Here is a 22,200-nt window from a genome sequence, read left to right on the forward strand (position 1 = left end):
TATATAAATATATATACATTTTCTCATAACAGTATAACTGTGCTTTTTACTTTCCAACAGGTGGGAAATGTTATTCAGTTCCAGTGTAAGAAAGGACATCTTCTCCATGGATCAACAACAAGAACTTGCCTTCCTGATCTTACGTGGAGTGGAGTTCAGCCAGAATGTATACGTAAGTAATTGATGGATGGAAGAAGTATTTCTATTAATGCTAAAATTATTCTTTAATTCCTTTCTATGTTGTCTAGTTACTGAAGTATTTTTATTAAAGTTGGTTTTTTTATATATAATTATACTAACGTATATTTAATATAATTTTTCATTACTATTTTACAGTGTGTAGAAATGAGAAATTAAATTTTTTGAGTAAACAAATTTTTCTATAGTAGCCTAATGAGATTTGTAAAGCAAAGAAAAATAATCACAGTATCAGTGTACTGGATCGTGTTAAATCTGATCCATTTCAAAGAAGAGTTAGCCCTTCTGTTGACCAGAGAGATGCTGAAAATAAGTTTCTGCCTAAGAGAGTGCATCTCTTTCAATGAGGAATGTGCAAGAGTCAGGAAGTGATGAGAACAGCCTATGAAGGAAATCCCTGCATCAATCTATCTTGTACTGAACTAGATAGTTACAATCAGATCTTACAGAGAGTTTGCACTACCAGTTTACTAACTGTAATCAGGGAATTAATGGAGTATATTAAGAAGGCGGGACACAGGGAAAAGTTATGTAATTGTAATTTGTAATGAATTGAAATTAAGATAATCTTGCAGACAGAATTTCATTTCTTAGGTCTTTCACATTTCAGCATCACAGTTAATCTTTCTAGTTCTTCAGCAAGCCATCTATATTTTTCTGGAAACAGTGTCACCTTATAAAGTCTGATCTTAAGGAATACTGTCAATGTATGTTGAGCATATCCGCAGAAGCAATCAGCATTAGTGTCCCATTTGGTGCTAGTGTTCCCCCTAAACAAATAGCAAATCAATGGCTCTGCTCGTACTCTGTAGGTATGGAGGTATGCTGTTTTTGAGGCAACACAAATCTCACAGACACTCATTGTTAATGATGTAAAACAGTTTTAATGAGATTAGGATTAGTAATTAATTTTTGTCTCTCATATTATTTTCCAAAGAGACCCATTTATTTCGTTATTCAATGCTATACTGGTATCTTAAACCATATAATCTGAATTGCTTTTTAATATGGTAAGATGCGTGTTTTTTGTGTTTATATATGCAGACAAACAATTTTAAATATGCAAGGGTGCATTTAAATTGGTTCTTGGTCCGTTGACAGTGAAAGGGCCATTTTCAAGAGCATATTTACTTTTAGCCTCAGTACAATCACTTACATTCTATATTGTAACTTAATTAAGAAAAATATATTTATGTGTTATTTTTATTGAAGCTTTTTTTCCTCATTATTTACCTGTCAGAGTGAGCATAGATTATTTTTTCACTGTTTTGACTGAAGGATATTTTATCTTTTCTTTGTAGCTCACAGCTGTAAACAACCAGAAACACCATCTCACGCAAATGTTGCAGGAATGGATCTTCCTTCACTTGGCTATACATTGATTTACACTTGTCAGCCAGGCTTCTTCCTGGCAGGGGGATCAGAGCATAGAGCCTGCAGATCTGATGGCACGTGGACTGGGAAAGTTCCAGTTTGTGAAGGTAACCTCTTCTGTTTCCTGCTGTAACTGTCGTTTATCACATTTCAACAGTATTTTTTACTTCCTACCTAATAAAGTGAGGTAGGAACTAGAAGGGCAAATATCTAAAAGGACAATTCTAAGCCTTTGTCAGTTGTGTTTAATGGGACAAATGCTTTCATCTGCTTATTTGCATGCTCAGATGTGTGAATTGCAAATAGAATTATAAAATTCTGGGGTCCAGGTTAACACCAGTGTTTAAACTCCTGACTGAGTCAGGTGTGGACTACATTCTGATAGACTTAGTGGAATAAGAACCTCAATGTTTTTGCACATGTATATTAATCCTAGACTAGAGTAGGTTTACTGTAGAAAACTGTCAGCTGCAAAACAGCTAAGATTGTTGCAGTATTAGAGAAGGATGCTTACTAAAGTTTAAGTAGAGGTCTTAATTATTACATGAAATGAAACCATAGGATTTATTATTTCTTATTCAAATAAAAGCAGCAATATACTACTCAAAAATAAAATAAATTTATTTACTTTGGTTTTCCAAAATTCTATTTTGTTTATGGTGTGGTTTGTTGTTTTTTTTCCACGTATTTTGGCATGGCATGGCATGAAAATTCTCATGATAAAATCAGGATAAGAATGGTATTTTTCATGTGCAATAAAAAATCCACAAGTATAGCAAATGTTTGGAATTCCAATTCTTGAATAATTAAAGAACTGATTACTGATACGTAATGTTTCAAATGTGGTTATCCCCAGGGCTCCTAGAGAGAAGTACAGAGGCTGTATAACCAAGTGCTGCCTCTTGGAAGAGGAATTCATTCACAGGAAGTGAATATTTTGTATTACTAAAAAACAGGTGTCCTGTTGTTATATGCCAGGCAAGTGCTGGGAAGAACAGAGCAGAGCTTTAGGAAAGCGTTAGGAAGGATGCTGCCAAGAAGCCCATGACTTCATTAGTGTTCAGGAAATGTTATGGCAGGCCAAATGTGATTCACTGGTTGCATTTTGATCCAAGAATTTTCTGCTGATGATACTGAAACAAGTAATATTAACTGTCTATCTGATTTAAGAAATCCTTCTGAGATTTTTTTTTTTTTTTTTTTTAATTTTCAGTGGTAACTATTAGTGTATCCACCTTGCCATATAATTGTTTCCCAATGTCTTGAAGAAATGTTGCCAAAATGCAAAATTTTCAGGATCACTTACCTTGTTTCTTGCTCTTCAGCAGTGGTAAAAAAACAAAACAAAACAAAACAAAACAAAAAACCAGTAAATGACAAATTATAAAGTATTAACTCTAGTGAAATAAAGTAAAATGTCTCCTAAATATTTGCCATCTTACCTATTAAATAGATGGATGAAACATCTCTCCTAAAGAAGAGAGAAGACAATGATCACATGTGATGCTGAACTTTACAAATATGGCTTGGAAAAGGATGAAAAGAAATGAAAAAACAACCTTGGAATTTAGATCTGAAAAAGGATACTTAGGAGAATTTAAGCAGGATTTGTACTTCTAAATGCAAAATTGCAGTATTTAAAGTCCTACTTAGTAAGTGTTTGGACAAGAAACTTTAATTCCATAGATACTATGTTTTAGTTTTGGTCTTGTATTTAAAATCTCAATTCTGAACAGGAAGTTAAAGATTTATCAATCAGTTTTAACAACAACCATCAGGTCATGAGAAATTTAGGTATAATTCAGGTTACCTGCCTTTGTTACTTGCTAGCTTTAATCTATATAACAAGAGCAAGACTTTTGTAATAAGCTAAAAGATATTCTTAACTCACTCAAGAAAAACATTATCAGTGATTTCTTTTGAACTACGGATCAGAAAGAGAGGATTGTGTTCCTAACCAAAATACAGAATAATCCAAAATAACCACCGGTGCAAGGAATGGAGCCCAGTGTACCATGAGTATCCTACCCTAGAAGACAGAATTATGTACCTTCTTTATAGCCAAGTAAATCCAAATTATTTTCTGCAAAATAAAACAGCTTCACTTAGAGGAAATAGCACTTCAGACTTTCTGCTTTAGTCAGTAAAGAGCTGAAATTCAGGTCTCTAATTTCTAGTGCTCAAAATCATCTGAGCAGTTGTGGACAACTTAATTTGTTTCTTTCTGATGTTATTCTTTAAAGAAATAGTGATTATCTCCATTTTTAAGAGATTAAGCATGTAACTTTGCTTTTTCAGTCCTGAACAAAAGGTATTTCTCTCAGCAGTGTTGAAGATATTTAAGTCCAGAAGAGGAACGTGATATAAAATGCATTTGTAAAACTTCTCAGTTTGGTGCTGCATTGAGTCCAAAGCAGCATCCATAGTGCTATCTTATGTGGATAACTGTGTGTTTGCCTACGTATATGAGTGTGTATATATATATATATATATATATCCACATATATATGCACACAAATAGTATATTATACATATAATATTTAAACCATTCAACTTGCCTTAGATGACATCTCACATATTAGATGCCCTGCCCAAGACTGAATTCTGAAATATGGATTCTGAAGCAAAAGCATTACAAATGACTTGGTAGCATCCAGATAACTTCAAAAAATGCGGCAACAGAAGAAATCAGTGGGCACGTGCTCCTGTGATACTAAGTCTGAAGACTGAAATCTTATTTCTATTTAGAATTTTAAACATCATCTTATATCCTTTGTAACAATAAAGTGTGCTATGGAAATGATTTTTCCTGGATTATGAGTAACTGATTTGCTCACAGTTTGTGTGTCATTCATTCTTTTATAACAGCTGGTTCCAAAATATTGGTGAAGGATCCCAGACCAGCTTTGGGAACGCCTAGTCCCAAACTAAGTGGTAAATATTTGTATTCTTGTATGCTTATAAGACACAAGATGCTAGTGCACACACAAACACAAAGCTTTAAATTCAGTATCAGTGACTTCAAATAATGAAAATGCTGATTTTAAATATTGATGATTTGTTATAGAGCTAAGTTTGATATACTGCTGTATGGGAACTACTGAGTCATGGCCTGAACCTCTGATTGATCACCTGGGGTGAGCCATGAGTCAGCCAGAGGAGCACAGGTGAAGGCAATTCACCAGTGCTGCCAGAAGGGGTGGAGCCTGGCTCCACCCCTCCTAGACCTATTTAAGAGCTGGCTACCAGTAGGGAAGGATCTTGTCTGGAGATCCCTCCTTATGGTGTTTTGTGGGTGAACCCAGCATAAGGGTAAGCCTTTCATTTATTCTGTTTTGTTATCATAATCTATTTTGCCTAACTCTCTTGTTTGTTTTGTGATTGTAACATCTTAACATCCATTGATTATACAACTGCCTTTAGAAGCTGTAGTAAAGTCATCTATAGTAACCTTCAATTTCATTTTTAAATGGTATCTTATGTTAAGACTTTAAAGATTTGCATATGTCTGTTATACTACATAGTCAACATACTTCTTTTAACAATACTGTTGCATTACTTAAATTACTCATTAACAAACTGGAATCTACTGCATTTATTCTCCCTGATGGACCTGTTAGATATAGCAGCTCCAGAGGAGGACTGTGAAGATTATGAGAGTGTTGGATCATCATCACTCCCATGAAGGCAAACTGATAAAATTGAGATTATTTAGCCTAAAGAAGAGAAGGCTCTTGGGAGACCTTACAGAAGCCTTCTAGTATTTAAAGGGAGACTACAGGAAAGATGGGGAGGGACTCTACCAGAGAGTGGAGAACAAGGAGTAATGATATTAGATTTAAAAAGGGTGGTATAAGGAAGAAACTCTTCACAGTGAGGATGGTGAGACACTGGAACAGTTGCCCCAAGAAGCTTGGGATACTCCATCCCTGGAAGTGTTGGAGGCTAGACTGGATGGAGCTTTGGACAACTTGATTTAGTGAGAAGTGCACCTGCACATTGTAAGAAGGTTGAATTACATTATCTTTAAAGATCTCACTCAACTCAAATCATCTATGGTTCTGTGATTCTGAGAGGAGAGAGTAGATAAAATGTTTGCATTTGTAAGATTTTTTGTGGATGTTTGACTTCATAACTAATAGATATTGTAATGTGTATTGAAACATGTTTGATGTCTGTATAGTTCCTGATGATGTATTTGCCCAAAATTACATATGGAAAGGATCTTACAACTACAAAAGCAAGAAACAGCCCATGACTTTGACAGTCACCAGTTTTAATGCAACTTCAGGAAGAGTAAATGCAACACTTACAAACAGCAATATGGAATTGCTGCTTTCAGGTATGGGATAAGAAAAACTAATTTCAGTTTGTGGATTTTATTGTTTATTTATTTGTTGTTGTTGGGGATTTTTCTTTTTTCTTTTTTTTTTCCCTGAAGTGCATCAGTTCTCTGTAACTTAATTCATAACACACATTTTTAATTTGTAATATCTGCTCGAAACTGTCTTTGCTTATCAAAGAAATTTTCATACTAATTCAGTTCCCTTTCAAAAGAAGAGATTATTCCACCTTTTTCTTCTTCAGTTTTCCCAGTGTTTATTAGATTTGTACTTAATGAGAAATGAGAAGTGAAAGAATTGTTTTTTCTAATTCTCATTCTTTTTCCTTAAATATTTTGTGTACTCCCATTACTATTCCTGACATTTTATTAATTCTTAAATGACAGATTTTTCCTTCATCAGCCTATTAATAAGCAATATGTTGACCTAGAATCGATACTTAGAGAACACAGAGAACAAGAGAAGATGACAGTTTATATTAACCTTTATGCATGTGGTGTCTGTAGAAGGTCTTTTGATTATGATATTGGTTTATGCCATTCTGTTGTCCCTGCTGTGTAGAGCAATGTTGCTGTAAAGCATCAGCAGAAACCACAGGTATGCCTTGATAAGAAGACAAGGAAGGAGCCTGTAAAATTATTTGGATTTATAAGTTGCTTTTGTTTGTTTATTTTTCAGACTCTTTTAATTTCTTGATTGAGATGTCATCCACACAGGCAGCAGATCTATCTTGTCACAGAAATAGCAGGCTATACCGCAGTGATGTGGATATATATACATATATCTTAAATCAGTATTATCACTCAAAAATTAGTTTTTTGAAACCATACCATCTATCAGTCTGAGACCCTCTTTGCAAGGGACTAAAGAAGCTAAATTGCAATTATGTGTAAGCTGGATCTGCTGCTTTTAATCTTATTCAGCATTTAAGGATCCTTTTCTCACTCTTATTTTCCAGAGGTGTTAGCAAGGAAAATTACAATAGACCATTAAACTTTTGGAAAAGGAGGAAGTTCAGCACATGTGCTTCTATCAGGGTTGTCTATGGGAAGAATGTAATGGGCCAGAAAAGCCATGTATCTGTTTAGTCCTCAATTTCTACTATCTAAAGCTGTGAATTTTTATCACTAAAATTGTCTGATGAAAGTATTTTGAAGGTATCCTTTGAGAATCCCTCTTGATGGGCCATAGATTGACTGTTTCATGAAGTATTTTCTGATTTTTAACCATGTTTGTCTTGAATGTCTGTGCAAATTTAATCTGCTGTGTGATATCCGTTTAGTTTCTATCATGATTTCCATAAGGATATTGGCAGATACAGTGTTTCACATTATTGGGATTTGTAAAGCTTAAAATGGTGCTTTTTTCACTCAAAAAAGCCTCCTTCTCTAAATAAAAGTATTTTCTTAGCTGCACACAAATGTAATTATTACGAATACCCATTTCTTCTCTAGATTCAGGCATTGTACGCTTTGTAAGGTAGTTGTTTTTCTACCTATTATACAGGTAGAAAACTAAGTTATTAAAAGAATATCTTAGGGTCAGGGATGCACAGGTGAATGAGAAACACCTAAATGCAAAGGAATTGATTTAAGCTTAACTTGTGGTTATTCAACATGATAGCTAGTTCTCTTCCTACTTGTGATTGTAGTATACATGTCTGTCACAGATTGGAAAATGGGCATATTCATTTGATCATATTCGTATGAGTGAAAACAGCAACGCTGTTATGGAAATTAAGAGAAGATAAATGTGGAGCTCTTACTTATCAATTTGGATCAAGCACTCTTTTTTACACTGGAAAACAAGTTGCCAGCTCTGAAGAAGCACATCAGTTTTTCAATGAGAAATGCTTGTGAATCAATCACTGGGAATCTGCAAAGAATAGAGCTGCCTTGGCTTGTGGGAAAGTTTTTCTCTATATTTTTCTTGAGTGTACATGTTTGTGTTCATGTACACACCGAAGCTCTCACCCTCATGCAAATATTTCCCAAAGTATATTTATGCAATGCATTCATTCATGACTTGTGATTCATTTATCCTAAGTTCCAAGTGTTGTCTAGAGGAACACTGGCCAAGTTCTAGAGTAACTAAGCTCTATTTGATGTTAATGAAGTCCTAAAAACAAGAGAGCAAAACCAAGGCAATAATTTGAACTCATTGCTGTGTTACCACAAAAGTCTGCTTTATAAGCTCATACCTCTTATATAGCTATTCTTAGTGTGGAAACTGAAATTGTGGTTTTAGACATGTAAATAAAAGATAATTTCATTTCCATATCTCATATTGATGCTTCTGAAGTGAGGCAGGAAATATTCATTTTAGCCTGAATTGAATATTTGATGTCCCCATCTCTTGCCATAGTCTATAATAAAAGCCTACAGTAAGTCCTAACACAGAGGACAAAGATAAATGTCAGCTGTGATTTGTACAGGCATCTCTTTCCATTTAGAACATTATGTCCTTCTCAGAGTAGCAGCCAACAAGACAGATGTGACTATCTTTTGAATTATTTTTTCTTCTTTGTATTCAGTTTTACACAATGAAATTACCATTTTATTCTGACCGCGTACACAAAATTTTATGTTCTAGCTGGAAAATTCTTCCCTCTCCAGCACTACTGTCCAACTTTAAGCTGTGTGTTTGTGTGTATCAGCATTCTTCCTTCCTTACGTTAGAGTCTTACAATCACCAAATACCTGTTCAGAAAACCTTATTTGTATCCAACAGCTGTGATAGCTAGTGGTTTTGTACAGCCTGCTATGTATTCTTCAACTGGACAGCAAGTTTACATCTCAACACTGTCTTTAGTTTATGTTCACATGACAGAATTTCAACAAATTTGAAAATAGGAAATGAACAAAACTAAGTCGACTGCTATATTACAGGAGTATTCCTTTATTAAAAAAAATCTAGCTGAATTAATTGGTGTTTAGATAAGATGTACTAATTAAATACAGTGTGAAATCATCCACATATGTTAGTCTGTGTACATTAAAAATGTAGGAGGGAGCAAGGGCAGAATAAAAGTCAGTGTTCATGCTACTGTGTTCAGTGACATAAATTCATTTCAGTGTGACATCAGTTCTTTACAGTTAGTGAGTGAATTTTAGTTTCATCTTAGTGGCAATTTTTGGAGGTGGAAAGAAAAGTTTGTTTGTTTTCCATGGTTTTCTCTTCAGTTTTCTTTCTGTTTTTCTGTTTTCTTAAAGTTTTTAGCTCTTGTTAGCTTCTACACATGGAACAATGATTTCAGGGCCTTCACAGAAAGGAAGTGGTCATGCCAGAAAGCTATTTTCTCTAACACTTAAAGTTTCTAAACCATTAATTGATATTAATGGTTAAAAAATCTCGAAGAAAAAGTTAGCTATATGTTTTGTATTTCCCCAACATCTTTCTAATGGGAGATTAGTTCACTAAGTTTATTATATTGTTTTATTTTCCTTATGTTAACAATCTTACGTTGATTATAAATATTTCTTCTAAATTAATTAAAATGAATCAAGTAATTATGCATACAAAGTAAAAAAACATACACAATTCTTGTCATTGTCTGGATACTGACGAATGAAAATACTGACTGATGAAAAGTCATTTTTATCAGATCTGTAAGAACTTAGAAATTTTAAATTCAGCATAATCTTATGGAAGAGTTTTAGATGTGTGTTTCTGCATGACCTTCTTTACCTTATCCCTAAATTGCAAATCTTAAAAGATGCTATATTTAAACACATTCTGTCTTATTCAGAACAGTATTTTTCAAACTACTGTAAATGCTTGTTTTGTCTAAGGCTTGTGCATAAGAATAGGAGTTCCCTTCTCTTCTCTCTACAGATTAAAATAAAAACATTTTAAATTGAAATTCTGCAATAAAAAAATCACAAAGTAATGTATCTTTCTGAACTTAAATGTTATTGAAAGTACTACTTGTTCTTCCTGTTTTCCATATTTAAGGCAAAAGATCAAATGCTTATTCTTAACAATGATTTCTCCACTCAATGCAAATACAAATTTCAAAAACTTTATTCTACAGGAGTATATAAAAGCCAGGAAGCTCGACTCATGCTCCACATATATCTTATTAAAGCACCATCTCATACATCTGTGAGCCAGCTGAAAGAAGAAAAATGGGCTATGGATGGTTTTGTGAGTATATTTCTGCTGCAAAAGATAGAAAGCAAGTTTTTTATTTTAAATCACACTGGTACCAAAAATACTGAAATATGTCAGATACAATCTTATTAGTGATATTGGTTCATTAAATGAAATGAAAAATTCATTGTAAGTTGTAGGAGATTGGTTTGAGGAAAAGTACAGTAATAGTCATCTATTATTAATATACTGGTAAAAGGGCTAAATTCCTTTGGTATGTATAGGCATGTACAAACTATAGGCTTCATGAAGTTGATTATGAGGTGTAGCTGCAATAAATTTGGTATAAACTAAACATACACAAGTACACAGTAAAGTCTCTGTGTTATCTACATAGAATATGCTATTCATCTATTGCTCTTATTTAAATTATTGGTGGTTTTTTTTTTTTTTTTTTTTTTTCTGTTTGCTTTGTTTTGCTTTAATCTTGAATAGCTCAAACAGATTACTTTATCCCTCAGTCAAAAATTCACTTGAGAAATGCACCCTTACTTCAGTGACAACACAGCTTCAGGTCATTGTTGAAGACACAGTGTTGTCTTCAGAAAGGGAAGCTTAAGTGGCAGTCTTGAAGAAAATTGCCTTGGAACTACTGAATTTATACCAAGTAACTATCCAGAAAGGGAATTACCTGTAAATTGAAATAAATTATATTATTTTAGCATGTGCTTAGCCCTGTAAGGGAGTTATTCATAGGATCACAACTCTTTCCTCCCTTTCCCAAGTCAATATATCAATTCAATATTAGGAATATCATTCAGTATTCTAAGTATTCAATATTTTGGACTAAAATTGTGTAACTAAGTAGTTATTGGGATGAGTACTGCATGGTAACAAAGAAACTATCTTTCAATAGAAGATAAAATCTTTTTTGTTAACTTTTAAAGTGATAGTTAAAACCTCAATACTTGCTTCCTTAGGATTATATATGATATAAATTTTGCCATGTACTTCCTAAGAAATCAGGTAGTTATTAAGTATATACAATATATAAAACTACTAACATCCTGAATTGCCAAAAACTTTCTTTTTGTTGGTTTTACAGAATAAAATTTTGAGGTAATAAAAAACAGTAGAGATCATCATAAGCCAGTATGACCTAAGTTGTGCCCTTAACAGCTATGTTCCCTTTTGAACTTCATTCAGGGGAACAACAGGTAACAAAGAGACATACTAGTATATCTCTTTTTCAAGTGCACACTTACAACTTGAAACAAGCTTTTCTACATCTAATTCACTGTGGGTTTTTTTTTTGTTGTTGTTGTTGTTTGTTTGTTTTTTCAGGTTTCTGCTGAACCTGATGGAGCTACGTATGTTTTTCAAGGATTCATTCAGGGTAAAGATTATGGGCAATTTGGACTTCAAAGATTAGGTATTAAATTCTAACTTTATGCCAGTCCATATTTCAATATCCTATCTTAATTCTTGAACATGCTGGAAGGTATTAATGAATGTCTAACATAAAAACAAACTATATTTTTTCATAATGGTAATTCACAGTAAAATGCATTGCTTGGGATATTTATTTTCATTACGTCTTCATAAGAAGATTCTTTAAAAAAAATTAGAAATATCTTCATTGGGAAAAATTTCATTTAAATTAATATAAAGAGAGGGTTTTCTCTTATCAACTGCCTCAAAATATTTTAAAGCTAACAAAAACTACTATACAGTAGTGCATTGGCGAAGAAGTTTTGGTAAATTGTTAGGAAAATTTTACTACTTCATCTGTTTTTCTGGAGGTTGTTTTTTTTTTTTTATAGATTGGAGATTGTTTAACATATTGAAGACTATTTATTGGTTTATATCTTGTAGAAACAGAAGAATTTGATCAGTACCTTAATGTGTAGTAATAACATCAAAATCTTGACTGCCATACATAATTAAATAGTAAAATAATTAATATCTTATAGTACATGTACTGCTCTCCAAACATTTTCTATGTGTTTATTACTTAGTATATGTTTTGCCACCATACATTTACTTTCTAGGTGGTCTCACACTACAGCTGTATGTATGCAGGTGAACACACTATGATGATCCAATCACAAGATGTTACTTGAATTCTTAAGATTATGGAGTAATAGGTGTCAAGACTAACAGCCATATTTTACATTACCTGCTTTTTCTTCTTATTCCTTTCAGGTCTTAACATGTCTGAAGGTTCAAATTCTTCTAATCAACCCCATGGTACAAATAGTAGTTCAGTGGCGATTGCTATCCTTGTGCCTTTCTTTGCCCTCATATTTGCTGGTTTTGGCTTTTATCTTTATAAACAAAGGTAAATTACGTATATAGAATTTCTTTATTAATTTACTTTTTAGTTTCTATTGCTCTCAGTGTTTTTAATGTAAATGAAATTTGAGCAAAATGACCTAATGTTTGCGAAATATGCATGTGTACATTTCTTCCTACTTCCATTTAGGTCTGGCATGACTGAGGGACCTGGTTACTGTATCATGCAGTGATTTCATTCACGCTTCTTAAATAACATGGGTGCTATTAATTATTGACTTATGGGAAATAATATTAGGAATATACTTTGTATGCACTTCCAGCTGGCTTCCTGCCTTTTGCTTTTACGTGACCGAATTGTGAATAATATTTGAGTAATTTATTTTAATGCCTGTTCTGTTTACTGGCCTGTGGGTATATGCAAGTATTATGACATTGAAAGATTTTATTATGAAACTATTTCTGCATCTAAAATTATTCGTTCATATGTAGTTATACAACCACCACAGCCTTCTTAGTTTCACTAGTCCAAGCGTAAGTTTTGTTTATGCTATTGAGACCAGTTCCAATCCAGTCCAATCCAATCCTTTGGATTTAGTTTTATGTAGACTTTTCCTATAGGTATAAAACATCTGATGACTAAGGAAAATATCACCACTTTAATAACAAGACATTTTGTTGCCTATTAATTGTGAAAATGGTCACAATGAAAATTGTGTAATTTACTGTTAGCCTGGCAATTATAATTGTAATGTACACTAAAGGGTGAGGTTAGTTTAAAACATGTACTGTAACTGTACCATGTTAAATTGGTACAGTTTTCACATGGTACGATTTGCTTCTGAACACCTTAAGAATGTGAAAAAATGCAGATGCTCAAGTAAATTTTATATATTTGATATTAAACGTATGCTATAATTACTTATCTTTAATACAATATACGTTTTGTTTAAAAATACATATGAAATAATTTCAAAGGATTAAACTTTGATCATTAGAATTTTTAGTAAGAAAGTACTTCAGATATAAATTGATTCTTAATAAATATCTTGAGTATACGGAAGGAAGAAAGAAAATCTCAGTAATCTTTCTCTTGATTGTTCCATGTTTACAAGATTTTACTGTGCTCTTAACTACATATTATATGATTATCCAAGTATACGTGTCTCCTTGGGCTGTTAGCTTGCTTTTCAAATGAACACATTTTTAAATGAATCATAAATGTCTTACAGTTTCATTACTTGTACATTACAAGTTCTTAGGACAGATGTTGTATAAAAAAAAAAAAAAAAAAAAAAAAACCTTAATTGAAACTGGGGGCTAAGTTCTGTTCAGATTTTTAAACCAGGCCATGTCAGCATGGAATACTGAAGTTATGAGTATTGTCTTTCTTTAACAGGACTGCACCTAAAACACAATATACAGGATGCTCTGTACATGAAAATAATAATGGACAAGCTGCTTTTGAAAACCCCATGTATGACACAAATGCAAAGTCTGTGGAAGGGAAAGCGGTACGATTTGACCCCAACTTGAACACTGTTTGCACAATGGTATAATGTGGTAATAATATGTCTTCAAAGTTTGAAAATCAAAACACAACACAGTGCACACATAGTTCACTGATTTAGAGAAAAAAAAAAAATAAAATAAAGCACACTTTTCAGGATATAGTTGGTCACCTTTTCCTGAGGATGATAGACAATAATAGGTTATGGGTATTTTGTTTTGATTTTGTTTTTCATAACCTGGATCAAAAATTTTCTTCGTGTTCACCACGGAGAGTTTTACAAAAAAAATCTGCTGCACTCCATGAGTGCTAACTCACAGTTTATTTGCTTTTTTAAAAAAGGAGGTTATTCTAAAACATAAAATGTATTTGCATATATTGGAGGAGCATCCATTATCAGTACTTCTGTGCTTTATAAAAATTATACTAAAGGGAATGGGTTAAAAAAAAAAAAAAGATATAGATAGAAAATAAGAGCTATACTTACAGGAGACAATAGGTCACTGACGTCTTTCTAACAGTGATATGCTACATCTTTTTAATGAGTTTGTAACTTTTTTTTCATTTATTCATTCCACTTAGTATTTTCTTTCTTTCAGAACAATTTTTTAACTCCAGAAGGTAGTATTTAGAAATGAGCAAGTACAACTTACTCTTTTCACATCACAGAAGCAAAACAAAAATGTCAGCTTTTTAATTAATACTTTTTTTTTGTGCTTCACATCTTCCTTTTCATATTTCAAGTCAAGCTCCTTTTTTTTTTTCTTGTTTCCACAAAAAGCACTACAAATGGTAAGAGTGGAAAACTGTTTCTATATTACTTTTGTCAGTCATACAATTAGACACAATTTTCAATCAAGAAGCTAGGATGAATTGAGCATTGTCATGTGGCTATGTTCCTTGCTGTTGAACATTCAAAAATCAGTGACCATTTTATTATTGTTTTCATGTCAAAACATAATTTAATGATGTTTCCAGTTAAAAAATGTAGTTAACAGTAACATTAGGAATCAAATTCATATGTCAAAATTGTAAGAGTCCATTTTTAATCCATACTAGTTAAATTAGACTGTATCACATCAATTTACTCCTTCAGCATTTTGTCAAAATGCATGCATAGAGCATGGTAAAAACTGAACATTCCCACTGAAGTTGATGGGAAGATCCTAACAGACTTCTGCAAACTTTGGCTCAAACCTACAATGCAAGAGGCAATTATAATTAGGAAATACTGTGTTTTCATATCTATTTTATCTCCATGTTTTATGAAAACAAATCCTTATAGTTAATGATTTAAAATTGAATATATTACCATAGTGCAATGGAAATAAAATTATTTTATATATATATATACACATATATATAAAGCCATGATTTTATTAGGAACAATCCATTCATTTTAGGGACAATTCAGACTCTATACAGCTCTCAAATACAAGTTTTAGACATTCCAGAGCCATTTCAAGGAAATGTGGTTTTTAATTTTACAGTTATTTCATAAAAGAATTATTCAGTGGCAACTCAATAATTTATTTGTTGTAAGTCATTGTCTTCCCTTTATAGCATGACTCACAAATGCTGTGTTAGCCAGTGTGAATTATCTGTTATTGTTCCTTTCATACATTAATAATTCTGTGAAAATCTAAACTTTTTATTACCGTAATAGAGAGTGCCTACCAAAAATCATTGTACCCAGGATTGCTGCTTGGATTTCTATAATGTTTGATGACTTTCTTATAAACCATTTTACAACTTTTTGTTTTGAATATTCATACAACTCTGTCAAACTGTATTCTACTAAAAGGATGCTGTTTTATATTTTATACCATTGGTTGTTATTTATTCTTGTTTATTCAAATGACTGCAATAACTATGATTCATTCATTAACGTTAAGGTTAATACATTTGAGATCGTTTAAAATGTTTCTTCTGCAACTGGCTACTCCTCTTATATTAATGCATACACTTTTGTAAAGAAGTATATTTTTATGAAAAAAAAAAAAGGGTTTGTAAAAGTATGATGTAAATTTTCAGTGCAATGTAAACAAAATAAAAATGGACAATTGCTTTTTTTAACCATGTTTCTTCTTTGGAAGATGAACTTCAAACTTATTTCAGATGTGAAGACCAATAATTTGTTGGGTTTTCTTGTGAGTCTTAAAAGCTTTTAAATTCATTTTCTCTTAGTCGTCGTGTAAATTTTAGGTGAAGTGGCAAGACATAGATTACTTATATTACATAATACTTAAGTATTTACTATAAAGGAATTTCCTGTTTCACTTGAATTTACAACAATTAAAACTTCACCTGTCAAAAAGGACAGAACAAAATTCACTTCAAGAGAAAAAAGAAAAAGAAAAATTTAGTGTTTCTGAAAGTTGTAGATAGGCTTTGCATGTTGTTTGCTACCTTTCTCAGAAATGTTGATCAAGAGATAAACAGTAACAGGTACCTATATGCATCGTACACAATCTCTTCTGGCATCAAATTGTAGTGAAACATCTTATTGAACTTGAGGGAAAGGATCTTAATTATTTTACTATAAATTGAATAGCTTTACATAGAGTCAATGGGAAGTAAAGTGACCTGACAGCCAAGTCATTCAACTTGCTGAATTTAGTTAAAAGACGGACTTTATTTTCCAGGCATTAGAAGTATGTGCTATATCTCAATGCACTAGAATGAAAAATTATAAAATAATAACCATATTTTTCCAGTATTTGTGAAATACAGGGAGTTTAAAATCTTGGATATGCCAGTAAAAATAGAATAGCAGATATGTATTCCTGTATATAGATTCAGCTGTAAGTTCCAGGTCTTACCTAGCTATTATAGTATTTAAGTAAGATACATCCCTTGTGCAGGATTCATTGTTCAGTTACTTTGTGTAGTAAAACAAGTAGAAATAATTCAAGAAAATAATGTTAGTTATGATTTTATAGCATCAAAGATCACAGAATTGCAGGGGAATTAGGGTGCTCATATTTTTTTTTTTATCTTCTCTGAGTGATGAAAGTATGGCAGCATAATATTCTGATTTGCACTGTCAGGAATAAGTGTATTAGCAGTTCTGAAAATTAGCTTTTGGAGTGTTAATACGCTCACATTTTGTGAAAAAATGAATGTTGATGTTGACATATTGCCTAGATATTATTCAAGTATCAATTGAATATCTGTCAGTGCTCCGTAATTTGCTGCATGAGAAATCAGTAGGATTACATCAAAATACTTGTTGGTCTGAAGTATATATGGAAAACAATGATAGAAAGTGCAGTAGCTATAAAAACAGACATTAACCAACAAGTAACTTCCACCAGAGAAGGTGCACATTTATTTTAGGAACTTAAACCAAAGTAGCCAAACTTAAACCAAAGTGTCTAGAATATTATGCTCTAACTGCATGGCCACATATCTCAGAATATACATAATGTTTACTGAACTGATCTTTGATCCTAATTGCATAGTACTGAGAGTATAATAATAATTTATAGGCCTAAGATAAAAGATGCTGTGTAAAACCAGATTAATTATATAGACATCTTCTCTTCCAGTACTTAAAAGACAGGAGATCTAACAATATCTGAGCAATAAAACTCCAGTGGTGATCTTTATGAACCATTTTGCTTTTATTTTATCGTATTCAGCAGAGATAGCTGTTTATTCAGTGAAGTGCTTTAATTCAGAAGAAACTTGGAAATGAAAAATAAAGACTGCTCAACTGCTCAAAGACTGCTCAAAAACTGCTCAAACTACAGAGAGTAGATTCTGCTCTGAGAGGGACATAACTCAGAAGGTGTAATTGACTTATTTCTTTCCTGGTTTGCAACGTCTCTTTATCCATAAAGAAGTTTGAGGATAGATTACTAGTGAAAGGAAATCAATGTGAACAGCTTCTCTTTTTTTAATGGTATACTAAAAACTATAATTTACATGCTTTTTGATAGCATTTCTCGAATTTTTTTAAATTAAATTAGAATGAATGTGTTTTATGCCATAAATCAACATTGAAACATAGAAGTATTTTTAGCCATATTCAATTTATATTTCTCATATATTTGTAAATTATATTTTTAAATGACAAATCATTCTAGTGACATGTGAAGTGACCTAGTGAAGTGATAATTCTTTAATTATCTTCCATGTTGAATTAAGGAATTATGTACAGCATAACAGATATTCTAAATAAGGTCATGAAAATCGCACAGTATTTATATAGAATGAAAATAATTAGAGTGACTAGCAAAAAGAAAATTTTAAGAAGTTCTCACTGCACTTACTGTTGCTATTTTTTCATTGCCTATAGGTTGCCAAAGATGAAGCAGTATTATGAAGATATATTAAAGACTGATCAAGTAAAACAACGCAGTTGAGTTTTACCCTTTTTAGTATCCTCTCCAAATGCTGAAACTATGCTATCATGACAGAGACTGTCTCTAACCATATCTAAAAAAGGCCAGTTGCACAATGCCAGTTTTGTCTGTGATTCTAGAATAAGATGGTGTAAAATTAATGACTTCACTGAAAAGCAAAAGTAATTTTTTTAGGCATGGAATAAAGAACTTTACTGTAAATGAAAAATTTATATATAAATATATATATATACTTATATACATATTGTAATATATTATATTATAATATAATATATTATTATATATTATAATTATTATATTATATTAAATATTATTTATTATAATATATATATATATATGCTTATATATATATTTATATATATAAATTTTATATTTGCCTATCTGTTTCAAGAAGAGCAAAGGAAAAATTCAGGTAAGGCAACTTTCCTCATGACAGCTATGGGCTCTGGGCTCCATTCAAAGCACACTGACAGAAGCAATTAAGAAAGCTAATATTTGATAGCTGTAGAACTAGTTAAGACAGACACCTCAGCACTCTTAAGCATGTGTTCTGTGCTTATGGTCTCAGCTAAATATTTGCAGCCTTTGGGAGTCTGAATTAATAGTCTGCACTAGTTTCAGCTGAAATAGAGTAGTTTTCTTTGTGTCTTACTGACTAGCAGAGCAGTAGAAACCAGGGCAGAGTGCATTCAGAAGATGCTGTGGTCTATAAAAATACTATATAGTATATATTCTATATGAAGTATAATAAATATTAAACTATATAAACATTTTGAAGCATAATAAATATTAAACTATATAAACATCCGTATCCATGCAAAAATCAAACATACATAAAATTAATCACAGAATCACAGAATGGCCTGTGTTGGAAGGGACCTCAACGATCATGAATCTCCAACCTCCCTGCCACATGCAGGGCCACCAACCTTCCTATTTAATGCTAGACCAGGCTGCCCAAAATCCCAATCGGGCCTTGAACATCTCCAGGGATGGGGCAATTCGCAACCTCTCTGGGCAGCCTGTTCCAGTACTTCACCACTCTCTCTGTAAAGAATTTCCCCCTGACAACCAAGCTAATGATTGTAAAGTTTCCCTTAGTTCTTAATGGAATAGGCATGTTTAGCTTTCTGGACTACAAGCACACGTATTGCCAGCTTATGTTCAAACTTTCATCAATCAACACTCACAAATCCTTCTCCTCAGGTTTGCTCTTAAGCAATTCTATATGTAAGATAGCATAGATAATAGCTAGTAACAGTACTGTATGCAATATGATGAGTATAGTACATTGAAATATATACAAAGACTGCTCTGGAAATAATGCTTCCTCTTTTACTATGCTGGCCCGCAATATCAGAGGTGGATATTGGTTGTATGACAGTAGACGTTAAGCCTTCCCACCAATACAATTTTCCTTTACACTTTGTTGCCACGTGACCAATGACAGACTCTGACAGAACAGTCTGACATGAAAGCATGTATGAAGCAAAAGTGTAGAATTACCCCATGTACAAAAAAAAAAGAGAAAAAAAAAAAAAAAAAAAAAAGCAGCCATTCACATTCATTATTGGTTGCTGAATGTGTGCCAAATGGTGGATGTGAGCACAGTGAGGTGGTGGGTGCTGTGCTTCAGCAGGGCAACAGTGACAGTGGATTACTTCTTCTGGTGTAAATTTTTACAAGTGCAACATGCAGGCTCTTACTCATTGCTGATGAAAATGCAGAGCTAATGGCGATGACTAATTTGAAAAAATAGTGTTCAGCAGATGAGAATTTTCTTTATCTAATAGAGTTATTGTACTCCTTGTATCTGTTGTAGTTTCTAAGGAAGGAAATAGGAGGCATTAGTTTTGGAGTGACTTACATATATATTAATTTATCTATATGGTAAACTCAATTTTACAAAAAGAATGGATTATCACAAAACGTTTATTGCTTAAAATTGCAATGTATTTACCACACATTGAGTCGTAATTGCAGAAAGAGCCATTCTGCAGATAACTGCTAAGTGGAAATGTTTTCTGTAATAAGGGTATTGAATATCTGTAGTAATTCTATTCTTAGTGTTAGTGTAGTACTATTCTTGGTGTTAAAAGATTCAAAATATGAAGTATGACTTCTAAGTATGTTCAAAGAATAAGCTGTAGTTGTCTATAAAAGAATGTTTTTACTACACTGAGAAGACTGAATCAGTTTTAAGGGTAAAGAGATTATAAAGATCAGTATAAAACTATGGCACCTTTTTTTCTTTCTTTCTTTTTTTTTTTTGTTTTGTTTTGTTTGTTTGTTTGTTTGTTTTAAAGCAGCATAAGAAAATATAATACTAATTTTCCTCCATTATGTAATAACTCTTCTGAGCAGGAGTTTGTCAGTGTTAAAGACTGCAAACTAAATCTGTGATCTCAAACAATGTTCAAAGAAATTTTACAGATACACCATAAACTACAGAGAAAGGTAATGCATCAAATGTCAAAGCATTAATAGATTGCTGTAGTGAACCTAGTCATTAGTACCTTCATATCTTAAAAGACCTTTTTAACCCATTTCAGTCCAGTTCCGCAGTTCCACAGTTCTGTGCTTCATGTCCTTATTCTATTCCTTCATTCTCAATAAATAAAATTATTTCAGTAAAAATAAATTTTAAAAATAACTGGCTAGATATAACAGTATTATTTATTTATTTTTATCATGGTTGTGGTACTTCTGTTGTTAAGATTTGGAGACCTGTCCAGGTGGGATGTCATGACCCCTCTCATAGCTAGCTTGATTTTGTAAGGTCACCTATTAATGTCTTACATGCCTTCTTTTACCTTTTCTAGGCCCTCTAGGGACGGGGCAAATTTAATTATCTTAAATCTTAATTAAAAATCTTAATCATATGATCACAGGATTGTATGATATAGAGTAGTTCCGGTTGGAAGATACCTCAGAAGGTTTCTATTCTAGCCTCCTGCACTAAGCCAAGATTGCCTAGGGCTTTATTGAACTGAGCCTTTAAAATCATAGGAATGGAAACTACATAACTTTCCTGGACAACCTCTTCCACTGTCTGGCTGTCCTTATCATGAACATGTTTCTCAAGCTGGAATATTGCTGGAATATCTCCATTATCAATTTTTGTTGGTTCCATCTGCGTGTCCTTTACTGCTACAAAGATTTTTTTCTGTCTTTTTGAGACCTCTGTTTGCAGTTTTGAGCATCACGGTATAAGAAAGATATAAGACTGTCAGAAGGTGTCCAAAGGAGGGCTAAAAAAGCAGAGTCTACATGGGAAGACACATGAGGAATGCTAAGGTCCCTGGCTTTGTTCTCCTCCCCTTCCTCCCCCAGCCCATTTTTAAAGTACCAAAAGAAAAGGGAAAAGAATTATTCCCCCTCCTCTACCAGTTCCTATTTGGAACATTAGTTGGCTCTAGTCCAGATTAGTTGAGACACCATACACCAGTCAAACCAAGAGGGTGAAATCAGTGATACTCACTGATCTTCAGGTATTGTTTAGGGCTTATCTGGGAGTGACCGAGGTGTCTCTCCAGGCGCTGTGTGGGCTTGTCCTTTACATACTCAGGTTTGTCTCTTGCAACATCCTTAAGTTTTGTTTGACTAGTACCATACATATACTCCTACATCACTTTAGAAAACATATGAGGTGGGTTTAAGTGGCTATTTGATTGATTGTACTCCAAATCAGATGGTCTCAACCCATGAAAGAACAGCTGAAAAGGCATATACTGTGGAACACTAATGGTGTCACATTAACCGATTTTCATGCTTCGAATAAGTCTTTGTGAAATCTGTCACCTACCCCTATCCTCTGAAAATGCAAAGAATTGAGCAGGAAAAACAGAGAACAACAGTGTCATCATTTTTTCAATTTCTCTTACCAAAATAACTGGATGTATCATAAACACTTAAGGCACTGAAATAAAAGAAACGGATTACTGACTTTTTGTATTTAGTCTTTCATCTTAACGTGTCCAGTTAAAGTGATAAATCCACTCAGGTTTATCTCATTTGT

General features: G+C 32.8%; 1 protein-coding gene across 3 annotated transcripts in view; it reads left to right on the top strand.

Annotated features, from left to right (window-relative positions):
• Positions 1-13,861, top strand: part of CSMD3 (CUB and Sushi multiple domains 3) — a 525,852-nt gene extending 511,991 nt beyond the window's left edge. For all 3 annotated transcript variants that reach the window (XM_042839423.1, XM_042839431.1, XM_042839438.1), the window contains 8 exons: positions 61-172; positions 1,500-1,679; positions 4,441-4,506; positions 5,756-5,914; positions 9,949-10,061; positions 11,352-11,439; positions 12,213-12,348; positions 13,702-13,861. In XM_042839423.1, the coding sequence (XP_042695357.1) occupies positions 61-172; positions 1,500-1,679; positions 4,441-4,506; positions 5,756-5,914; positions 9,949-10,061; positions 11,352-11,439; positions 12,213-12,348; positions 13,702-13,861 (1,014 nt within the window). The remainder of the gene's footprint in view (positions 1-60; positions 173-1,499; positions 1,680-4,440; positions 4,507-5,755; positions 5,915-9,948; positions 10,062-11,351; positions 11,440-12,212; positions 12,349-13,701) is intronic.
• The last annotated feature ends 8,339 nt before the right edge of the window (positions 13,862-22,200 follow it).

This window comes from Centrocercus urophasianus, unplaced genomic scaffold (genome assembly GCF_019232065.1).
Source record: "Centrocercus urophasianus isolate 14NV4802_14NV808 unplaced genomic scaffold, USGS_Curo_1.0 seq_11, whole genome shotgun sequence".
NCBI classification, from domain to species: Eukaryota; Metazoa; Chordata; class Aves; order Galliformes; family Phasianidae; genus Centrocercus; species Centrocercus urophasianus.